This window comes from Lepidochelys kempii, chromosome 7, assembly GCF_965140265.1.
Source record: "Lepidochelys kempii isolate rLepKem1 chromosome 7, rLepKem1.hap2, whole genome shotgun sequence".
NCBI lineage: Eukaryota > Metazoa > Chordata > Testudines > Cheloniidae > Lepidochelys > Lepidochelys kempii.
The window spans coordinates 45,524,248-45,543,480 of NC_133262.1; the positions used below are offsets into that span (position 1 = coordinate 45,524,248).

Consider the following 19,233-nt stretch of genomic DNA (forward strand, 5'->3'; position numbering starts at 1 on the left):
GAGGGCTCAGTGTGCTGCCCTCGCCTGCAGGCACTGCCCCCTGCAGCTCCCCTTGGCCAGGAATGGGGAACAGCAGCCAATGGGAGCTTCGGGGGAGGTATCCACAGGCAAGGGCAGTGCACGGAGCCCTCTGCTTCCCCTCCCCCAGGGGCCGCAGGGACGTGGTGCTGGCTGCTTCTGGGAGTGGCACGGGGCCAGGGCAGGCAGGCAGGGAGCCTGCCCTGAGCCCAGTGCGTGCCACTGCCACCCTGGAGCTGTTCCAGGTAAATGGCACCGGGCCGGAGCCTGGGCCCCGAACCCCTCCTGCACCCTACTCCCCAACTCCCTGCCCTGAGCCCCTGCTGCACCCCTCCTGCACCCCAACCCCTTGCCCTAAGCCCCCTACTGCACCTTGCACCCCCTCCTGCACCCTAACTCTCTTCCCTGAGCCCCCTCATATGCCCCGCACCCTTCCTCTGCCCCAACCCCTTGCCCTGAGCCCCTTCCTGCACACCGCACCACATCCCACACACTCTCCCACACCCCTGCCCCAGCCTTACATTCATGGCCCTGCATGCAATTTCCCCACCCAGATGTGGCCCTCGGGCAAAAAAGTTTGCCCCCCCCCCGGCATAGAGAGTACACTTATAAAGTTTGCAGATGATACCAAGCTGGGAGGGGTTGCAAGTGCTTTGAAGGATAAGATTAAAATTCTAAATGATCTGGATAAACTGGTCTGAAGTAAATACGATGGAATTCAATAAGGACAAATGCAAAGTACTCAACTTAGGAATTGTCAAGATTAGAGGACAAAAAGAGGGACGATACATTTTCAAGGGGTGGAGTGTGAAGGAAAGCAGTTTAATTCTGAGGATTAAATCCACAATTTGACAGTCAGAGAAACCACAACAGATAACAGCATAAATATGCTTTGAATTAACTCAACAGCAAAAATTGAAACTCTTGTAAAGAGCAAAGAGGAAAAAATAGAAAGTATTGTTGGAGCCCAGTATTCTATTTCAAACTAGAAAATTCATGATTTTTAAAAGTTACTTTTTAGAGTTACAGTGCTTTCAGATGTTTTGATCTGTTTCCTGTGATATTTTTGTTGGATACACTCACAAAACTTCCCCATAATGAAATTTTTTTTCCCAAGAATGAACGGTTATATAACCTACATAATTGTCAAATCAACATACTGTCCTATTCTGAGATAAATTGAAGCCATCTGATGTTACTATCATTTGAATATTGATTTTGACAGTGATAGCTTGTTTCACACTATAGATGAAATTGGAAAGTTGGCAATTATCAAATGTTTGCTAATTTTGTTAGAATGAAAACTGTTCAGAGCTATAATTGTATTTTTCTGACAAGTGGAATTATTATTCTCTCTTGCAGGGGATCTTTCCTGCTAACTATATTCACTTGAAAAAGGCAATCGTCAGTAACAGAGGGTGAGTATTTTTCTTGATTATTAAGAAGTTGCCTCATTTGTGTAAATTGAGAGAATCTGAGAAATGATCTGGTTGGAATTTTGAAGGGAGATTGTCAACAACTCCCCCCCTCAAATTTATTATTTTTTCTTTCTTGTTGTGTATGATACATAGGGCTCTACCAAATTCACAGCCATGAAAAATGCATCACAGACTGTGAAATCTGGTCTCTCCCTGTGAAATCCAGTCTTTTGTGTGCTTTTACCCTATACTATACTGATTTCATGGGGAGACCAGCCTTTCCCAAATTGGGGGTCCTGACCCAAAAGGGAGTTGCAGGGAGGTTGGAAGGTTATTTTAGGGGGGTTGCAGTATTGCCACCCTTTCTTCTGCGCTGTCTTCAGAGCTGGGTGGCTGGAGAGCAGCGGCTGTTTGCAGGGGGCCCAGCTCTGAAGGTAGCGCCCCGCCAGGAGCGATGCAGAAGTAAGGATGGCAGTACCATACCATGCCACCCTCATTTCTGCTTTGCTGCCTTCAGAGCTGGGTGGCTGGAGAGTGGCGGCTGCTGACTGAGGACCCAGCTCTGCAGGCAGCAGCACAGAAGTAAGGGTGTCAATACCATACCACGCCATCCTTACTTCTGTGCTGTTGCTGGTGGTGGCTCTGCCTTCAAATCTGGGCTCCCAGCTAGCAGCTGCCACGCTCCAGCTGCCCAGCTCTGAAGGCAGCACCGCTGCCACCTGCAGCAGCACAGAAGTAAGAGTAGCATATTGCAACCCCCCATACAATAACCTTGTGACCACCCCCACCCCCAACTCCTTTTTGGGTCACGACTCCTACAATTACAACACCATGAAATTTCAGATTTAAATAGCTGAAATCATGAAATTTATGATTTTAAAAATCCTGTGAGAGTGAAATTGATCAAAATGGACTGTAAGTTTGGTAGGGTCCTAATGATACTCTTTGAACCTTGAAAATCAAATGTCATTCTGTGGGGTTCTGTCCTCCATTTGTCAATGTCCCAATTGTATTTTTAATATTGGAAGAACAAAAATGACTGTGTTTACACTCCTCTGGTTGTGCACTGGAAAAGTAACATATGGATGATGCCATCAGTAATATGTACACTTTTAAGAAACCATTCACACTCCCTACTCACTGTTCTCTAACTTACATGGGCTCACTTTGATTGATTAAAGTATGCTAAGGGAGCACAGATATGCAGCTAGCACCTCTTATTTTGCTATGATCAGACCTTCAATTACTTCTAATGATTCTTAGCCTCCTAAGTGCTTAAGTTACTTTTGAAAATTGAACTAGGAGTATCATTTTCAAAAGCATCAAAGATCCAAAGTCCCCCTTTTTTTCAAAAGGGACTTAAGCAGACACTTTTGAAAATTTTACTTTGTGTGTGTAAAAGAGTGTCCTGATGATGAAGTCTAGGTATTGCCATCTAGGAGCAGAGTTTGATATTAATATACAATAACTCAGGGCACATCTTTAAAAATTTGATCAGCTGTACACAGTCAAAACTTGGGAACAGAAGGCCTTGCTGTTCTATGACCCCTTTCATGCAATATTTTGTTGACATTACATGTTTCAAGAGACAGTAACTAAGCTAATAACTTAGAAGGGGGATTTGACACTTCAAAGTAAGTATCAGGCTATTGAACCATTACAGGCTGAAAAAAAATCTGTGCATTAGGTGGTGTTATGTACCAAAGAAATATAAACTTCCGAAGGAAACAATGAGATCAGTAAAAACAACGAGGAGTCCTTGTGGCACCTTAGAGACTAACACATTTATATGGGCATAAGCTTTTGTGATGAAGTGGGTTCTAGCCCACAAAAGCCCAAATAAATGTGTTAATCGCTAATGTGCCACAAGGACTCCTCATTGTTTTTGCTGATACAGACTAACACGGCTACCACTCTGAAATGAGATCAGTGACCCACAAAGCAGCAAAATCGGTGTATGAACCATTGAAGGCAACATCTCCTTGCTTCCATGAGGCGTTAGCAACTAAGACTGAGCTACAGAGATGCTGGAGATCATTGCTGTGAAGAACTGCTCTGGAATATTGAGGAACTGTATGAGTGCAGGGCAAAACAATCAAGGGATACAGAAACAGTGTCCAAAACTTAGCTTAGCTTAAGCAAAACTTGACTTTAGCTTAGTTCCTTTCAATGCCCAGCTTGTAAGTGTATTTCATTAGAAACATTCTGGCATTCAAGGCTGGGGAAGCTAAAGGGAGCCTCAAGACAACCTGCACTGGAATTTAAACTTTAGTTACTCATGCTTGTTCAAGTGTGACGTACGTGAAAACCTATCTATTTAGAGTCTGACCTTGTCCATTGAAGAAATGCAATTTACAGGTTAAAAAAAAATGTTTATGATGTTATAAAGTAGACCAGTAAAGACCTCTATTAAATTGTACAGCAGGACATTTGACCAATTTAAGATTTAGACAGACACAACATGACATTTCATTGAAAGTGTAGACGTAGTGTATAGAAGAATGCAAGCTTATAGGAATCTGAGCCATGATGCTTCAATGGTTTAACTGTAATCCTGTTATGCACTCTCTTTAAATTCAACCACATACTTGAAGGTTAGAGTTAATCTAGCAGAATGTACTTTCTTGTCAGTAATGAAAGAAGCTTGCAAACCATTTTCTAAAAAGAATCTTTAGGAAAAGTTTTCTTTAGATTCAGTGAAATTATTATTTACCTATTCTCACGTAAGACAATATTGTCTGGGGTTTTTTCTACCTCCAGAAGATTTCTTTAATGTATACTGGGTTATTTTTCAACCCCTCTTTTGTAGTTCAGTGACACTTTACGAAGAGCCCAACAGAAACTAGATGATTTTCAGCTTTCCTGATTCCCAGTTCTCAAGTTGTTGCCAACAGGCAATCATTTTGATTCTCCATTTGGTGTACATTTCCAGTGCAAGCCACTGATCTGATCTTTGACTTACTGTTCCACATAAAAAGCAACATTATTCTAAGTGTTTTATAGGCTGATAAAGAAACTTCTTTAACAGGGATCCTGAAGGTACACTAAAATGATAAATGAACTATAGAAAATAATTTGTCAGAGGCAAATACGAACTTTTCAAACACGTTAAGAATGGGATTATTAATTACAAGACTCTCAGGTCCCTGTTCTTCCTTCAGATATACCCATGCAAACCTTTAAAATCAAGGAATTCATACAAAAGCCAGTGCAGAGTTATACACATTATTTACCTGGGGCATGATCACCATTGGTACAGATAGATGGGTGTTTGTGTATTTGGTCCATCAGACACATGGTGTCCAATTAGGATACGGGAATTTTTGTTCCCAGCTCCTCCCTTTCTAGGCTCCCCCATCATTCCTTGACTCAGACCAAAGAAACAGCTAGTGTATCATGCTGAAATGCCATTTTGGATCCTCTACTGCCTTAATCTACAGAATGTAAAACAGGTAAAAGACAAGCCAGCTGGGAGCTACAAGCACTGTGCTGGATGAAAGTCTACTCTTTAGTCCCCCATTGTGGGTCCCTTGTACATGAGTTCTCAGATACAGAGATTTTGCTCTTTTGTCTTCTCCATATGGAGCCTCCTGTGGGGGAAAAGCCAAGTAAAATGCCACCGTGCTTCATCTCCCCCTGCAGAACAGGCAGTTTCTTTCAGGCCACACCACAGCAGAAGGAAAATGGGGAGAGTTCCTTTGAGGTGCCAGTGATTCAGGAGGAGGCGGTCATGATAACTGTGTGGTCTTTTCCTCACACTGAATTCCATGACCCCTTCCAGGACTGATATGTTCACAAGAGATAGGCAGAAGATGCATGAATGGTGCACAGTGTGAAATGGAGTCAGTGAGGGCAAGCTTTGAAGAAGGGGACAGAAATGGAGGAGGTATGGATTTACAGTGCTGTACACCAACACCCCCTGAAATTCTCCCTCTTTTTCCAAGTCTGCACCAAAAAGTTATGAGAATCTGAAAATGTGATGAGCAGTTCATGTTAGAAGGGCTAGGTATAATTTAACCCCTTGACCAGTTGACCCAGTGACTTGCTTTGCTTTGATCTCACTAAGTCACATACAAAATGGTTGAACATGAATAATGCTGCAATTTAGTCATGGAGGTCATGGAAGTCACGGATTTTGTGATTTCCAAAGACCGCCATGACTTCAGTCAGCGCTGGCTGGGAGCTGCAGGGTTCTCCGCCGCCTGCAAAGGCAGGGAGCTGTGGGATACCCCCACCACCGCAGTGGCAGGGGGGACCCCCACAGCTTGAAGCTTCCAGTGGAGGGGGACCCTGGAGCTCCCAGCCTTCCCACAGCTTCCCAGGTGCCTCATTTTGTCATGGATATTTTTAGTAAAAGTCAGAGACAGGTCACAGGCTTCCATGAATTTTTCATTATTGCCTGTGACCTGTCCATGACTTTTAGTAAAAATAGCTGTGACAAAATCTTAGCTTTAAACATGAGTCATGATTGTATTACCTTGTTTACTAGTCTTTCATCTCCCCTTTATTTAATCACAGCTATTTTCCTTGATAATACTACTAAAGTAAAAATAAATAAATAAAATAAAATCTAAAATCAGGATGTACATGTTGATTTTTGAGCATTTTAAAATATTGCTCTTAAACCAAAACTTTTGATCTCAGATCAAAGTATCGAAAAGCAGCCCCTGCAGGCAATGAACAAGTAAAACACACATTCCACGAAAGCTGGTAAGGATAGAGCTCAAACTTATAGTACTTCAGTATAGCTCAGTTTCAGTGGCCACAGTATGTCACCATGTACATTTCACTCTCTTAGTTAATCCTTTTACTCCATATTGGAGTAACAGATTCTGTCCTCAGTATCTTTTCACTATTACTTCTTCAAAGGGGCAGTCATTGCTGATCAATAGCTGAGATAAATCCCAAGGGATGATACCAATTTGGGGGGAACAGAGCCATAGTTTTATTAAAAAAAGTTATAAGAACCATGTTTTATAAACACATTTTTTTAGGTGGAGTTGTACCTCAAAAACCCCTCTCTCAAATGACCTCATAATTGTACCACTAACCCTGTGCTCCTTGCACTCCCTATGATTTACGGCAAACTGAACCAGCATGTGGACTTTAGAGTACTTCATATAGTCATCTTTTAAACAGTAAGCCATCCTCCACTTTAACTGTAGGAAAGCTACCACTTCACTATAATGACTAGGCCAAATGGCCACATCCAAAATTGTTAAATGCCATTAAATAAGAGGTTGACAACTTCTTGGGTCGTAAGGCATAAGCATCTGCCTCATAAATTTGTGAGGTGATTACCTGGTCATCTCACACCTTCATCTGGCATTAAAAATTGTATCAGTCTTTGCAGACATTTGTTGATCACTGTGTGCACCAACCACTGCTGTAAGGTACATCGGCCTCCTTTAATTCATTGGTGGCAAAATCTGCAGTGAGAACCCCTACTCCTGCGCTGTTCACACACAGCCTCTGGTATGTAAGCTGCTCCCAGCTACTTGCAAGTGAATGACACTGGACAATATCTCCGGTCCCAGAAACAATCCTAGGAACCTTCATCTTGCAGTGTCCAGTTATGCCAACTAGACGCTGCAAGCTTATATAAATTCATCAATTTAACAGAGAAATTGATATGTACCAGGCTTGTTCTCCCAAGGGGAGTCTTTGACACACTGCAAACCAAATGCACTGCTTCAGGTAGAATAAACAAACAGATTTATTAACTATAAGGTAGATTTAAGTGATTATAAGTCAAAGCATAACAAGTCAGATTTGGTCAGATGAAATAAAAGCAAAACGCATTCTAAGCTGATCTTAACACTTTCAGTATCCTTAAAACTTAGACGCGTCTCACCACAGGCTGGGTCTTCAGCCAGGCTCTCCCCTTTGATCAGTGGTTCAGTCACTTGGTCGTGGTGGTGTCTGTAGATGTAGGTGGAAGAGAGAGAGAATGGCAAAATGTCTCTCCCTTTTATCATGTCCTTTCTTTCCTCTTGACTTTGTTTCCTGCCCTCCCCTTCAGGGAGCATTACCTCATTGCAGTGCCAAATGCCCAAAGGAAGGGGGTGACTCCCTCAAGGGTTTAACAGATTCTTTTGTTGCTGCCTAAGCCAGTGTCCATTGTTCCTGTGAGGCTGTCCTAGGTTTGTACCATCCATGCCCTGACAAGGTGTGAACTGCCTCTCTGTTCTTGGAGAGTTTTTGCATGGGCTTGCTTTAAGCCATGAGGATACATTTTCAGCCTCGTAACTATATACATGAAATTATAATCTATAACCTTACTATAACATTACTGTAACAATTACTATAACATCACTGTAACAACCATGCTCAGTGCATTATGAGCCTTCTGAAGACACCCAACATGACAAACTTTGCATTGGATACCACACAATCATTTTATAAAGATTAACATGGGGGTGTAGGGTGTACCCCCGAGGTACAGAGCATCACACTGAGTATTTAGAGAAATACATATTGACTCAATATTGTAACCATTTTCTAACATTAGCTTTAGTTTGTAGTGAGGCACAATTATAAAACTCCTGGATAAATGGATTAAAATTAAATGTTGCAAAGATGATGGGAAAACCAAATGAAAGTTTGTTTTGAGAATTTGGTTTTACATGTAAAAAATGCAGTCTTTTATTTAGATTAATCTTCAATTTCTGTTATTTATTTGGAGCTAGCATGAGTACACAAGGGGAAGGTGAGGGGGGAAATGACTGCTTTCTTTCTCTCTCTTTCACATCCTGCATAAGGGGGGGGACAGCAAGTAGCCTAAATTTGGTGAGGGTAGGGCCATGGTTTCACCTACTCCACTGCAAAAGCTCACAGAGCTGGCTAGGTTCAGAGAGCAGGGAGAAATATGTATCATCCAAGAGGAAGGGCAGTGAGTGCACGCCTCTAGTGTTCTTTGCAGTGCTGGGATTGTGCCTCCTGAAGCAGTTTCTCCTGGAGCTTCTTTAGAGTCAGTGTAGCTCCTACATCACTCCTCTACTCAGATCTGTGAATAAATTCCACAATCTAGCACTTGATATTTCAGAAACACTGATGCCTGTCACAGATTATTTTTGTTTTTTGTTTTTTAATTGCTAGAATAGTAGAAGCTTGAGATACACTTTACTTCCATAGTTCTTGCTAGTTGTTGTACGATACCTAGCATTTGTATTTGTTCCATTTAAAAGGCCAAGTAAAGGAACTGATGCCTCCAATAATATAAAAAGCAGATTATTACACTAAATCACATTATATTATTACCATACCGTGTGCTCAGATGGTGTGGAGGAATCCTGTTTCTCCTTCTATGGGTGTGGAAGACCCTGAACACAGTGGAACTAGTGTGATTCTTCTCCTTACTTGGTGGACAGGAAGCCCACACAGAGACTTTGTAACCCACTGCATTAAAGGGTCTCGGGGCTGAGGAAGGTGCATAGCTAGTGGATCCATAGAGTAATGGATTTGTTGGCCAGAGTGCTGAACATAGGGGAGAGGATCAGCATAGTCTTGAGGAAAAACCTCATTCCTGTGGAACTCCCCAGGCACAACCTGGTTACTTTGGCTGTGGGATGGGCATAGGATGGCGCATAAGGGATATTAGCACATCATAATCAGAAAGACTCTAATATTGAACTTTACTAGAATGATAATTAAATAGTGCCCTCATATAATTAGGAAATACTCCCTCTCTTTGCAGGATCCTTGCAGGAGATAATGGAGTGACAGTTGTTCTACTTCCTGAAGATATGTAATGTGTTCAGCATAATAGAGGGCTATTGCTAGAATATTGTGTTTAAAAATTCTTAGAAGTGTTTAACATTTAATAGACTATAGACATTAGAAATGCAAAGTGCCTATTTTTCTTTAATTGGCTGTAATATAAATAATAATAATGTCTTTGTGTCACAAAGTAAATTTGATAAAAAAAAGAAAACAATGTAAACATTCCTATGGGCTTCAGAGCTCAATTTAGAGCCCCTGGAAAGGCAGTCTGATTGGCCAGTTTTTGGAGAGCATGTTGTAATAATTGTTCTTTTCTATATATATTGCTTACATGGATTTCAGGTCATTTATATTGTTTTCTACCTTTTCATGAGAGCCTTTGTAAACAGTATTTTTCTGTTTTACAGACAGTATGAAACAGTAGTTCCACTTGAAGATTCTGTTGTGACTGAAGTCACAGCAACGCTCCAGGAATGGGCTATCCTCTGGAAACAGCTGTATGTGGTAGGTACAGTGAGAACAGTGTTTTTTATTCCACCGTGTGTAGAAACAAGTGTTGTGTTTCACACCATTTACTCCATCTAAGAAATGATTGTTGTACGTGTGACATGTTGGGAACCTGTGGAATAATATTAGCAAATTATTCTGGGAGTGACCTTTAGAGGTAGTGAGCATTTGCGGCTGCTATTGACTACATCTGAAATTGTGGACGGTCTCAACTCTTCTGTTGTCTAAAATTTCCATTGCCAAAAACTGATGGTGAGTTTTATAGATTAATCATTCAACATTTTAAGGATTCTTATGGTATCTGTGTGTGAATAACCCTGTTTAATAACACATGAACTTCAAGGACTACCTTTAAGAACTTTTCCATAAATGACTCTGAAGGATTATTCAACACAGTTTGTAAATGTAAATATTTCCTATAGCGTAGCATCAGCTTCTTCAAAACTTACCTAATTGGTGCTCGAAAACAGAGAGAGCCCTACCAAAATAAATTCTGAGTTAGATCATTGTCTCTCTTCAGAAATAAAAATGTGTTAAATAAATTAAGAGAAGGCTTCTTGAGTTGATTTTCTTTTAAAATTAACTTTCTTGGTAACGTTCTTGTTTTCATTTGATGCTACATTTGGTTCAAGTTTTCTGGCCACACAAAATTTTGAGAAATGGCTGGCCTGATCCCATTGTCAAAGGGAACAAAAAGCAAGAAAGGCAGCTTGCATATTTGAAATGTTCTTTTCCTTTTCTTTTATTGTCTATTTATCTATGATTACTGTATCTGCTGTATTAGGGCCAGAGACATCAGGTGAGCCATGCATGAAACTTCCCTTGACTTAAAAGGAATTTCTCCATGTATTGCTGGTGTGGCTTTGCTCCTTTATTAAGCCTGAATACTAGTAGTCTATTTTCCAGCTACAGTACATAGTGTTACTCCTGGGGAGATTCTGCATCACTGCGCATGTGCAGAATTTATGTCCACCGCAGATTTCTTTGATTTCCCAAAGAAAAATGACTTTCTGACGGGAAAGCAAAGGGAAGCCACAAGAACAGTCATGCGACCCTCCCCAGCAGTATGTTATGGGTGCCCAGGGCAGCCAGCAGAGAGGTAAATCGCTGTGGGGCAAGGGACGGGATTGGGGAAGACCTGGCTGATGGCTCCTTCCCTGCATCGGGCTCAGCTGCTGACAAGACTTCCTCTTAACCTGCGTGGCATCTGGGGCTGGGTCAGACCCACCTCCAGATTTTTCCCCCAACTGCTGGAAGCTTTGCAAACTGCCCCTTCCCTTGCCAGCTAACAGACTTTTCAAATTAATATTAATGTATCACTATATCTCTTCATATATGTTAGAAGCATTATCAAAGCTGCACAGCACTTGTGTATAGGTTCAGAAGTGAGTATTATTCCCATTTTACATATGGTGAAACTGAAGCAGGGAGAAGTTAAGTCATGGCTAAATTGGTTGAGGGCACACATTGAATCAGTGACAGAGCCAAGACTAGAATTCAGGAGCTCCTGGCTTTCAGGCCCACATCCATACCACAGGGGCACATTGGCACTCATTTATCTTGTAATGTTCATTCTAAACGCTAGAGTGCTATTAGGTCTGGCTCTAAGCAGGGCCGGCAGAAATTTTTGATTATACAAAAACTGTAACTTGAGCATTTAAAAAAAATCTCATTTAATTAGTATACTATTTAGCTTCCTTAGTAATGAGATATATTGTTGCTGTACTGAGTCAGCCTTGTAGGAAAGTCCCATACCATGGGTGTCATTAAAAGGCTAAGTTTACCATTCAGTTATTCTAAGGATTTGTCTACACCTGTGATACTCAGATGTCTGTTGTTCAGAGCCAAAATTAGCAATCAACATTATCCAAAAGAGCAACAGTAGTGTGAATTCATTGTTTCATTTACTATAGTACTATATATTCTTCTTTAAATATTTAGTGTGTGTATATATGTATAAAAATATAAAATTCTCACAGCAAAACTACAATTGGTTAGTAACATAGTAAAAGCATCTGATTGGCTAAACACTTAGATTGGGTAATAATTAAATCACACAGTGTTTTAATATCATGTGCTGCAGAGAGCCACAGGAGACACATTAAAGAGCCACTTGTAGCTTGCAAGCCTCAGTCTGAGTATCACTGGCCTACACAATGAAAGCTATGCACAGGCTAGCCTACTTGAATCTAGCTAGGGCAGGTGATAATAGCAGTGAAGACATTGCAATGTGGGCTTCAGAGTGTGCTCATGAGTAGGGCCCTACCAAATTCACAGTCCATTTTGGTCAATTTCACGGTCATAGGATTTATAAAATTGTAAATTTCATGATTTCAGCTTTAAAAATCTGAAAATCCACAGCTTTTGTAATTTTAAGGATCCTGACCCAAAAAGGAGTGTGTGTGTGTGGAGGTGTCACAAGGTTATTGTAGGAGGGTTGTAGTACTGCCACCCTTACTTCTGTGTTGCTGCTGGTAAGGCACTGCCTTCAGAGGTGGGTGTCTGGCCAATAGCTGCCACTTTCCAGCTGCCCAACTCTGAAGGCAGAATTAAGGGTGGTAATATCGTGACCCGCCTTAAAATAACCTTGCAACCCCCCTGCAACTACCTTTTGGGTCAGGACCACCAATTTGAGAAACGCTGGTTTCCCCTGTGAAATCTGTATAATATAGGGTAAAAGCACACAAAAGACCAGAGTTCATGGGGGAAGACCAGATTTCATGGTCCGTGATACATTTTTCATGGCTGTGAATTTGGTAGGGCCCTACTCATGAGTCAGGATCTGTGTTGCATTTTTAATACCTGTGTTGAAGCATGTGCTGTGGTGTCTTCACTGATGTTTTTACTTGTGCTAGCTGGATTCAGTCTAAATCAGACAGGCTAGCCTATGCACAGCTTTTGCTGTACAGACATACCCCAAGTATGAGGAAAAAACTGTTGTGTATCACGTACCTGTGTGTGATAACTATTAGCAAATTATTACTTGATAATAGTGATCGTGGTTCTTAGAGACATGCAAAGCAAAATATGTAGTATCTCTCAGGCTCTATGAATAGGCTCAGCATTTTTAATAGTGTTCTTTACATAGATTTTGATTTGAAAGGCCAAGTGCATATTAATTTAAGAAGTCCTCGAACAATTAGGATGCATTGTAAGATTTGGATCTGTCTTCTGGATTTGTGAGTTAGACAATAGGAATAAAGATGTGACCTTCCATCCATGTAAAATTCTCTTGGTCAAAGTTGCTTGCCTTCAAATGTGTTGATTCATTTTTATATATATTCTGGAAAAACTATTATTTTGGTATAATGCAGAAATATGTAAATACTCTTAAATTTTGAGTTAATTATGTGGTCGGTGGGAAAAAATCTTCATAGAAAAGCTAAGTGGCTGCTCTGTTTAAATAACTCATAATGCATATTATATCTGTACTTTTTCATTTTCTTTGGTTAAAAGACTGTTTTCCTGAATTAACACCAGGCTGAAATGTTTGAAATACTATGAGGTAAATTTTCTTTCTAGATACAGGACTTTTGCTATTGTGAGAAGCAGCAATGGATATTGGGTTTTAAGAGAACTCACTCTTGCTTCTTTGAAAATATGCCATTCTAACAATAGTGTTTGAATAACATAATTTAATGTGCCATGGCTTCTCATAGAAATATCATCTCCCTTCACAAAACGTTTTCCTGATATTCTTCTTAGAATTCTATAAACCTTGGCTGTGAATCCTGAAGAGTACTTAGTGCACTAATATGCTTCCCTTCATAAAGCAGCCCCCACCTGTGTGTATTTGAACTCATAGCTTCTAACTGCAGCTCTATTAACTTGTAGTGAGCCCATATGTCTAGCCACTTTGCTGACAACAGAAGAATTTTAACAGCTAGAGGGACACTTATAACATCTATGGAAGCAGTTATTAAACTCTCTGTCAAAGTATATGGAGTCAGGGAAATTTTCTACTTGTTTTCATAAAATCTTAACTGTTCTCTTCTTTCCCTGTGTCCTTTCCCCACACACAATGTTGCCCCATGTAGTCCGTTAGGGGGAGTGGCTCTGTGGCATTGCATTCTATATTTTTATAAAAATATGTTTATAAGTGTGGAAATGATGTAACTGGAATATGCTTCATGCAAAACATCCCTTGTGAGGTATCATTACAAAGCTTAATATCTGAGTGTGGTCATCCTATTTGTATGAATGTATCGTTCTTGTATCTGAAACTAGGAATATGAAATATAACTCTGTGGTCCTATTGTCATTATGCGACGTGTGGGCCATTAATGGTGGTTTGGAATCGTGATGGCTCCCATTAACCAGGACAATTGGTTGTAAATGGCTCTGTTTACTTGTAAGACTTCCTGTATACATGTGTGCCAGTGACTGGGTAATGAAGTCTAACAGAACATATGATCATATCACCTGAACTGGAATCCATCTTTAACCTGGTGCTTTTCCATTTAGAAGGAGGGGTGGGAACCCAGAGAGAGACAAAGGATTCCCACCATGTGCCAAAGCTATTAAAGGGGGTGGAGCAGAACAAAGGGGGTCCCAGTCTTGTTGAATCCCCTGTTTTTCACCTGAGATGCCTGGTGGAACTAAGAAGGTCTGTACCAAGGGAAAGGACTGGGCCCAGACTAGGAAGGAGTCTAGTCTGTGAAAGAAGTTTATTGGAACATCTCTGAGGGTGAGATTTACCTGTATTCAGTTTCTTAATGTATTAGGCTTAGACTTGTGTTTTTTTGCTTTATTTTACTTGGTGACTTATTTTGTTCTGTCTGTTATTACTTGGAACCACTTAAATCCTAATTTTTAGTCTCAATAAAATCACTTTTGTTTATTATTGAATCCAGAGTAAGTGATTAATACCTGGGGGAGCAAACATCTATGCATATCTCTCTATCAGTGTTATAGAGGGTGGACAATTTATGAGTTTACCCTGTATAAGCTTTATACAGAGTAAAACAGATTTATTTGGGTTTTGGATCGCATTGGGAGCTGGGTGTCTGGGTGCTGGAGACAGGAGTACCTGCTGAGTGGTTTTCAGTTAAAGCCTTAGCTTTGGGGATGTGGTTCAGACCCTAGGTCTGTGTTGCAGCAGGCTTGCGTGTCTGGCTTAACAAGTCAGGGTTCTGGAGTCCCAAGCTGACAGGGAAAACGGGCTCAGAGGTAGTTTCAGCAAATCAGGTGACAGTCCCAAGGGGGTCTCTGTGACCGAATCCGTCACAGGCTCCTCCGCCTCTGGGTCAGTGGGTGGCCAATCCTATGTCTCTGGGGGTTGCCTTACATGGGGAATCAGTGGGGCAACGGGAGATGTGAGCTCAGGCCTGTGATCAGGGCCAAACAACAAACCCAGTTACGGAGCCCCAGCCCCAGGTCAGGACAGGACAACAAAGGGTCTCGGGCTCAGGCCTGTACTCAGGCTGGGCAGCAAACAGTCAGTTAGCCCAGGCCCTTGATCAGGGCAGGGCAGTAGAGAATCTGAGGGCTCAGGCCTGCACTCAGGCTGAGCAGCAAACAGTCGGGTCTCCTAACTCTGGTGGAGGCCGACAAGTGCAGGCTTCTCGCCTAGGAGAGGGGGAGACTGCCACCCATGGATTGGGGTGGCAGGGGGAGGATGCAGGTCCACCCACTCCACTGCTTCCCGGCCCAGGGCCCTAACAGTGACAGTGCGGTCTGCCACTGGGTCAGCGGGGATCCTGAAGGCAACACGCTGATGTGCTTGGTGTTAGCGTTGCCACCAGACAGGGATTGGCTACCCTTGGGCCACTTCCCAACTCCCCCTCAGGGTGTACCTGGCTCTGTAGAGGGTCATCCTGGGTTGTTGGTGAAGAAGGCTTGCAGCTTGCAGCTTCTCCATGCTTGGGTCCGTAAATGGCCCTGGTGGTCCTGGCCAGTCCTCAGCTCCCTCAGGGTCTGCAGCGGCCTCCTAGCTCGGGAGCTCACAGGAGGCGTCTGGCTCCTCCGGTGGCTGCCTCCCAACTGAGTTCTCCGGCATGCCTTTTGTACTTCCAGTCCCACCCCACTGACTTCCGGCAGGAGGGTTGAGCGTGGCATGGCTCCGCCCACTGGGGTTCAATAAGGGGTTCCTCCCCCTCTGGGTCTGTGAGCGGTCAATCTGCCCCACTACACCCTGTTATAGAGAAACAATCCTGCAATGAAGTCTTGGCGGCCGAATAAAAATTTTCAGATACTTTGTTTTAAAGAGTAAATCGATTAGTAACATTTCCCCTATGTGTAGTTTGTTTTTTATTTTGGATTTTCAAAGTTTTTTTTTTTAATAAAATATTTTCAATTCATTTCTAAAGGAATTAACTATGAGACCAGTGAAAAGAATACATTTGCATTAGAAAAATGAACTGCTAAAGGTCCTAATCTGTTGAATAGATTTTCCTTGTATAAAATGAAACTATATTTTCTTCTTTGAGTGCTGGTCCCTGTGTGACTGTGTTCCAGGTGCTTGGAGTCAGAGAATTTTTGCAAACCGTGTCTGGTCCATGCATACATCCTTGCTTTCCTCATATTTCCAACCAAAGGCATGAAGTGCAGAGCAGACCAACCCCCTCTCCAGTTTCTTCTTACAGCTGCATGACCTGGGTTGGAACCTACAGTGTCCAGAGCTTTCCTTCAATTACTCCTATCTGTAAATATTTCAAAGCTTGCCTCTGTGTCTTGTATGTAGTTCTTTATAATGAGCAAGTTTGTAATAGTTTTTATAGCCATTTAGCAGAGTTTTTTCTAGTTAGTTAGATTCCTTGCCTTGGGGACTGCCCACCTCCCCTGTTACGGGTATTGGATGGTGCCCAGAACTCCAGGCTTCAGAAATTGTGTGTCCTGCCCCTGTTCCATCCTGATCAGCGATGATCACCAGCACTGTTTATACTGTTTCAGGAAGGCACAGAGTGTGGCTAGGTGAAATATCTGCCACTTTTTTTCCCTAGACAGACCTGTGAGATGAGGGAACTCTGGCTTAGAAAATACCTCATGGAGAAGGTCATGAAGCTGCAATCAGACCCAGGCCGAGAACCACCCCCCTCCCACAGTATGTTGGCCTGAATTGATATGGAGCATGCCTCCTGCCACGAGGTCCAACTCTGTTTCAGTCGAATCCATACCTATGGATCCCTCCCCTCTATTGTGCAAGCGTACTCTGCCTTTCCAAGCATAAAAGCAGGTCTCTCCCTAAGTCTGCTTTGAAGATGTCTGATACGGACATACTACATCCAAGGGTCATGACTTTAAAGTCCAATGAGACCAGGGGTCACCAGTAGCAGATCCCCATACCAGCCAAGTCCACTCCACCAGTACGGTCCAAGTCAAAAAGCCAGGATCCGTCAGTTCTGGCATGATCAGAGCTTCTACCACTGATGGTATTGTCATGTCTTAACACTCCAGCCTCGTGAAGCCCCCCTCCTCCAACTCATTTGACATGAGTGGATTGGACCCCTCACACTCCAGGGATATCCGAGACTTATGCTACACCGAAGCCTCAGTTTCCACCATCATCGGGCCCTTCTCTCACTAGGGAGATTTTGACTCCACTGGAAGATGCTATCTTTGACAGAAGCCTATCCCCTCTTCTGTCTGCCAGCTGTGCCTTTCTTCTGTTCGAACTGTTGGTACCACCATTGGATCCGGACCCTTTCTTCTCTTCCTTGGGAGAATCAGAAACACCAAAGGAGCAATTTTCTTCTCCTCTGAGACGTGTTAGTCCATACAGGAGATCCAGAGCCTCCTGGTACCAACCTCCATCTCAATATTTATCAGTATGGGGATTCCCTCCTGAACCATCATACAGGCCATAATGGGAAACAGGGTTCTGTATGCAAGATGTATAGAATCCATGCATTCTCCCAGACTCATTCCACCATTCCCTTTTGAGGGAACTGTCAGAGCCTCCTCCTGACCGTACAGAAGAGGAAGAATATGAACTGGTTCTGTCAGTACAGAAAAGATTGTCTTCATTTCCCAAAGAAGCTGTCACCCCAGCATCTCAGTCCCCTCCAGATGACCACAAACAGTTTCTGGATTTATTGTGAAGGTTGCAGAGGGACTCCAGATCTCCCTAGAGGAGGTCTAGGACCCTCAGCACAAACTCCAGGATATCCTACAAACCACTAGATCCAGTCAAATACAATTCCAGTTCATGAAGCTGTTCTGGAACCTCCAAGCACAGTCTGGCTTACACCAGCCTCGGGTGCCCCTATTCCCAAGAGGGCAGAGAAATGCTGTTTCATTCCAGCTAAGGGAGTAGAATCTCTCTTTACCTACTCTACATCAAACTTTCTGGTCATCCAGGCTGCCACAGAGAGCTCTAGATATCTCAAATCCACTCCTCCTTCTTTGAGGAATGTCCCTGTTGGTGCTCCGCTTTAGGTGTTTTGGTGCCCTGCACTTATAATCAGAGATTTGTAGTAGCAGTGCCCCGGTTGGCTGCACATGCACGAGACGGCTGCTACCTAGCATGCGCAGCCAATTGGGCCCCAGTTCCTTCTCTACTGCCCTTGGTTTGAGTTGGAGCGACAGCAACGCCCCTTCAACTTCATAGAAAGTTTATATTCCTTCCTTTTTCTTTTATCCCCTCTGTTCTAGTTAACTTCGGTTACCATTACTTTTAATTTCTTCCATATTTAAAAAAACACAACTTTTTCAGGTAGTTTTTCCCCTCGTGCCCCTGGCGGGCCTCTGCTAACAACAACTGCTTAAACATGGGCTGCCCCATTTTTCTCCAAAGCTGGACCTTCCTCAGATCACATACCTCTTCAACACCAAGGACAAGGTTTTTACTCTGCCTACTTCATAATCCCCCAAAAGAAGGGAGGTTGGAGACATATCCTTGATTTGTGCATTCTCAACCACTTTATTTGCAAGCTGAGATTTCACATGGTCCCTCTCACATCAATAATCCTCACGGGATGGGGAGCTCACTTGGGCGACAACATGATCCAGGGTCGTTGGCCAGCAGTGGAAGCAAACATATATAAATATACTAGAACTAAGAGCAGTCAGAAACGCATGCGAGCATTTCCTTCCTCTAATCCACAGCACTGCTATCAACGTCCTTACAGACAACACAGCTTGCATGTTCTACATAAACCACCAAGGGGAAACCCAATCATACCCTCTGCTTGGAGGCAATATGCCTCTGGAATCTGTGCATCACCCACAATGTAGACATCTCGACATCCTACCTGCCAAGACACCAGAACACCACAGCAGACCAATTGAGCAGAGACTTCTTACAAACCCACGAGTGGGAGATGGACTATGCAACCCTCACCACCATCTTCAACCTTTGGGGGTTCCCCTCTATAGACCTATTTGCCACAGCTCACAATGCAAAGTGCCCTCAATACTGTTCCCAAGCGGGCCTGGGACGCCACTCCCTGGGCAACACCCTCCTCATGAAATGGGAGGCGATGCTAATGTATTCATTCCCTCCAATTCCACTTCTGAGTTGGGCTATACACAAGATCAGGCAAGACAAGTCCAGGGTTATTCTCATTGCCCCTACATGGCCCAGACAAACATGGTTCCCACGCCTTCGACAGATGACAGTGAAACCACC

General features: G+C 42.8%; 1 protein-coding gene across 12 annotated transcripts in view; it reads left to right on the forward strand.

Annotated features, from left to right (window-relative positions):
* Nucleotides 1-19,233, forward strand: part of DOCK3 (dedicator of cytokinesis 3) — a 585,316-nt gene that overhangs the window by 163,959 nt on the left and 402,124 nt on the right. For all 12 annotated transcript variants that reach the window (XM_073352483.1, XM_073352491.1, XM_073352484.1 and 9 more), the window contains 2 exons: nt 1,381-1,436; nt 9,566-9,662. In XM_073352483.1, coding sequence (XP_073208584.1) covers nt 1,381-1,436; nt 9,566-9,662 — 153 coding nt within the window. The remainder of the gene's footprint in view (nt 1-1,380; nt 1,437-9,565; nt 9,663-19,233) is intronic.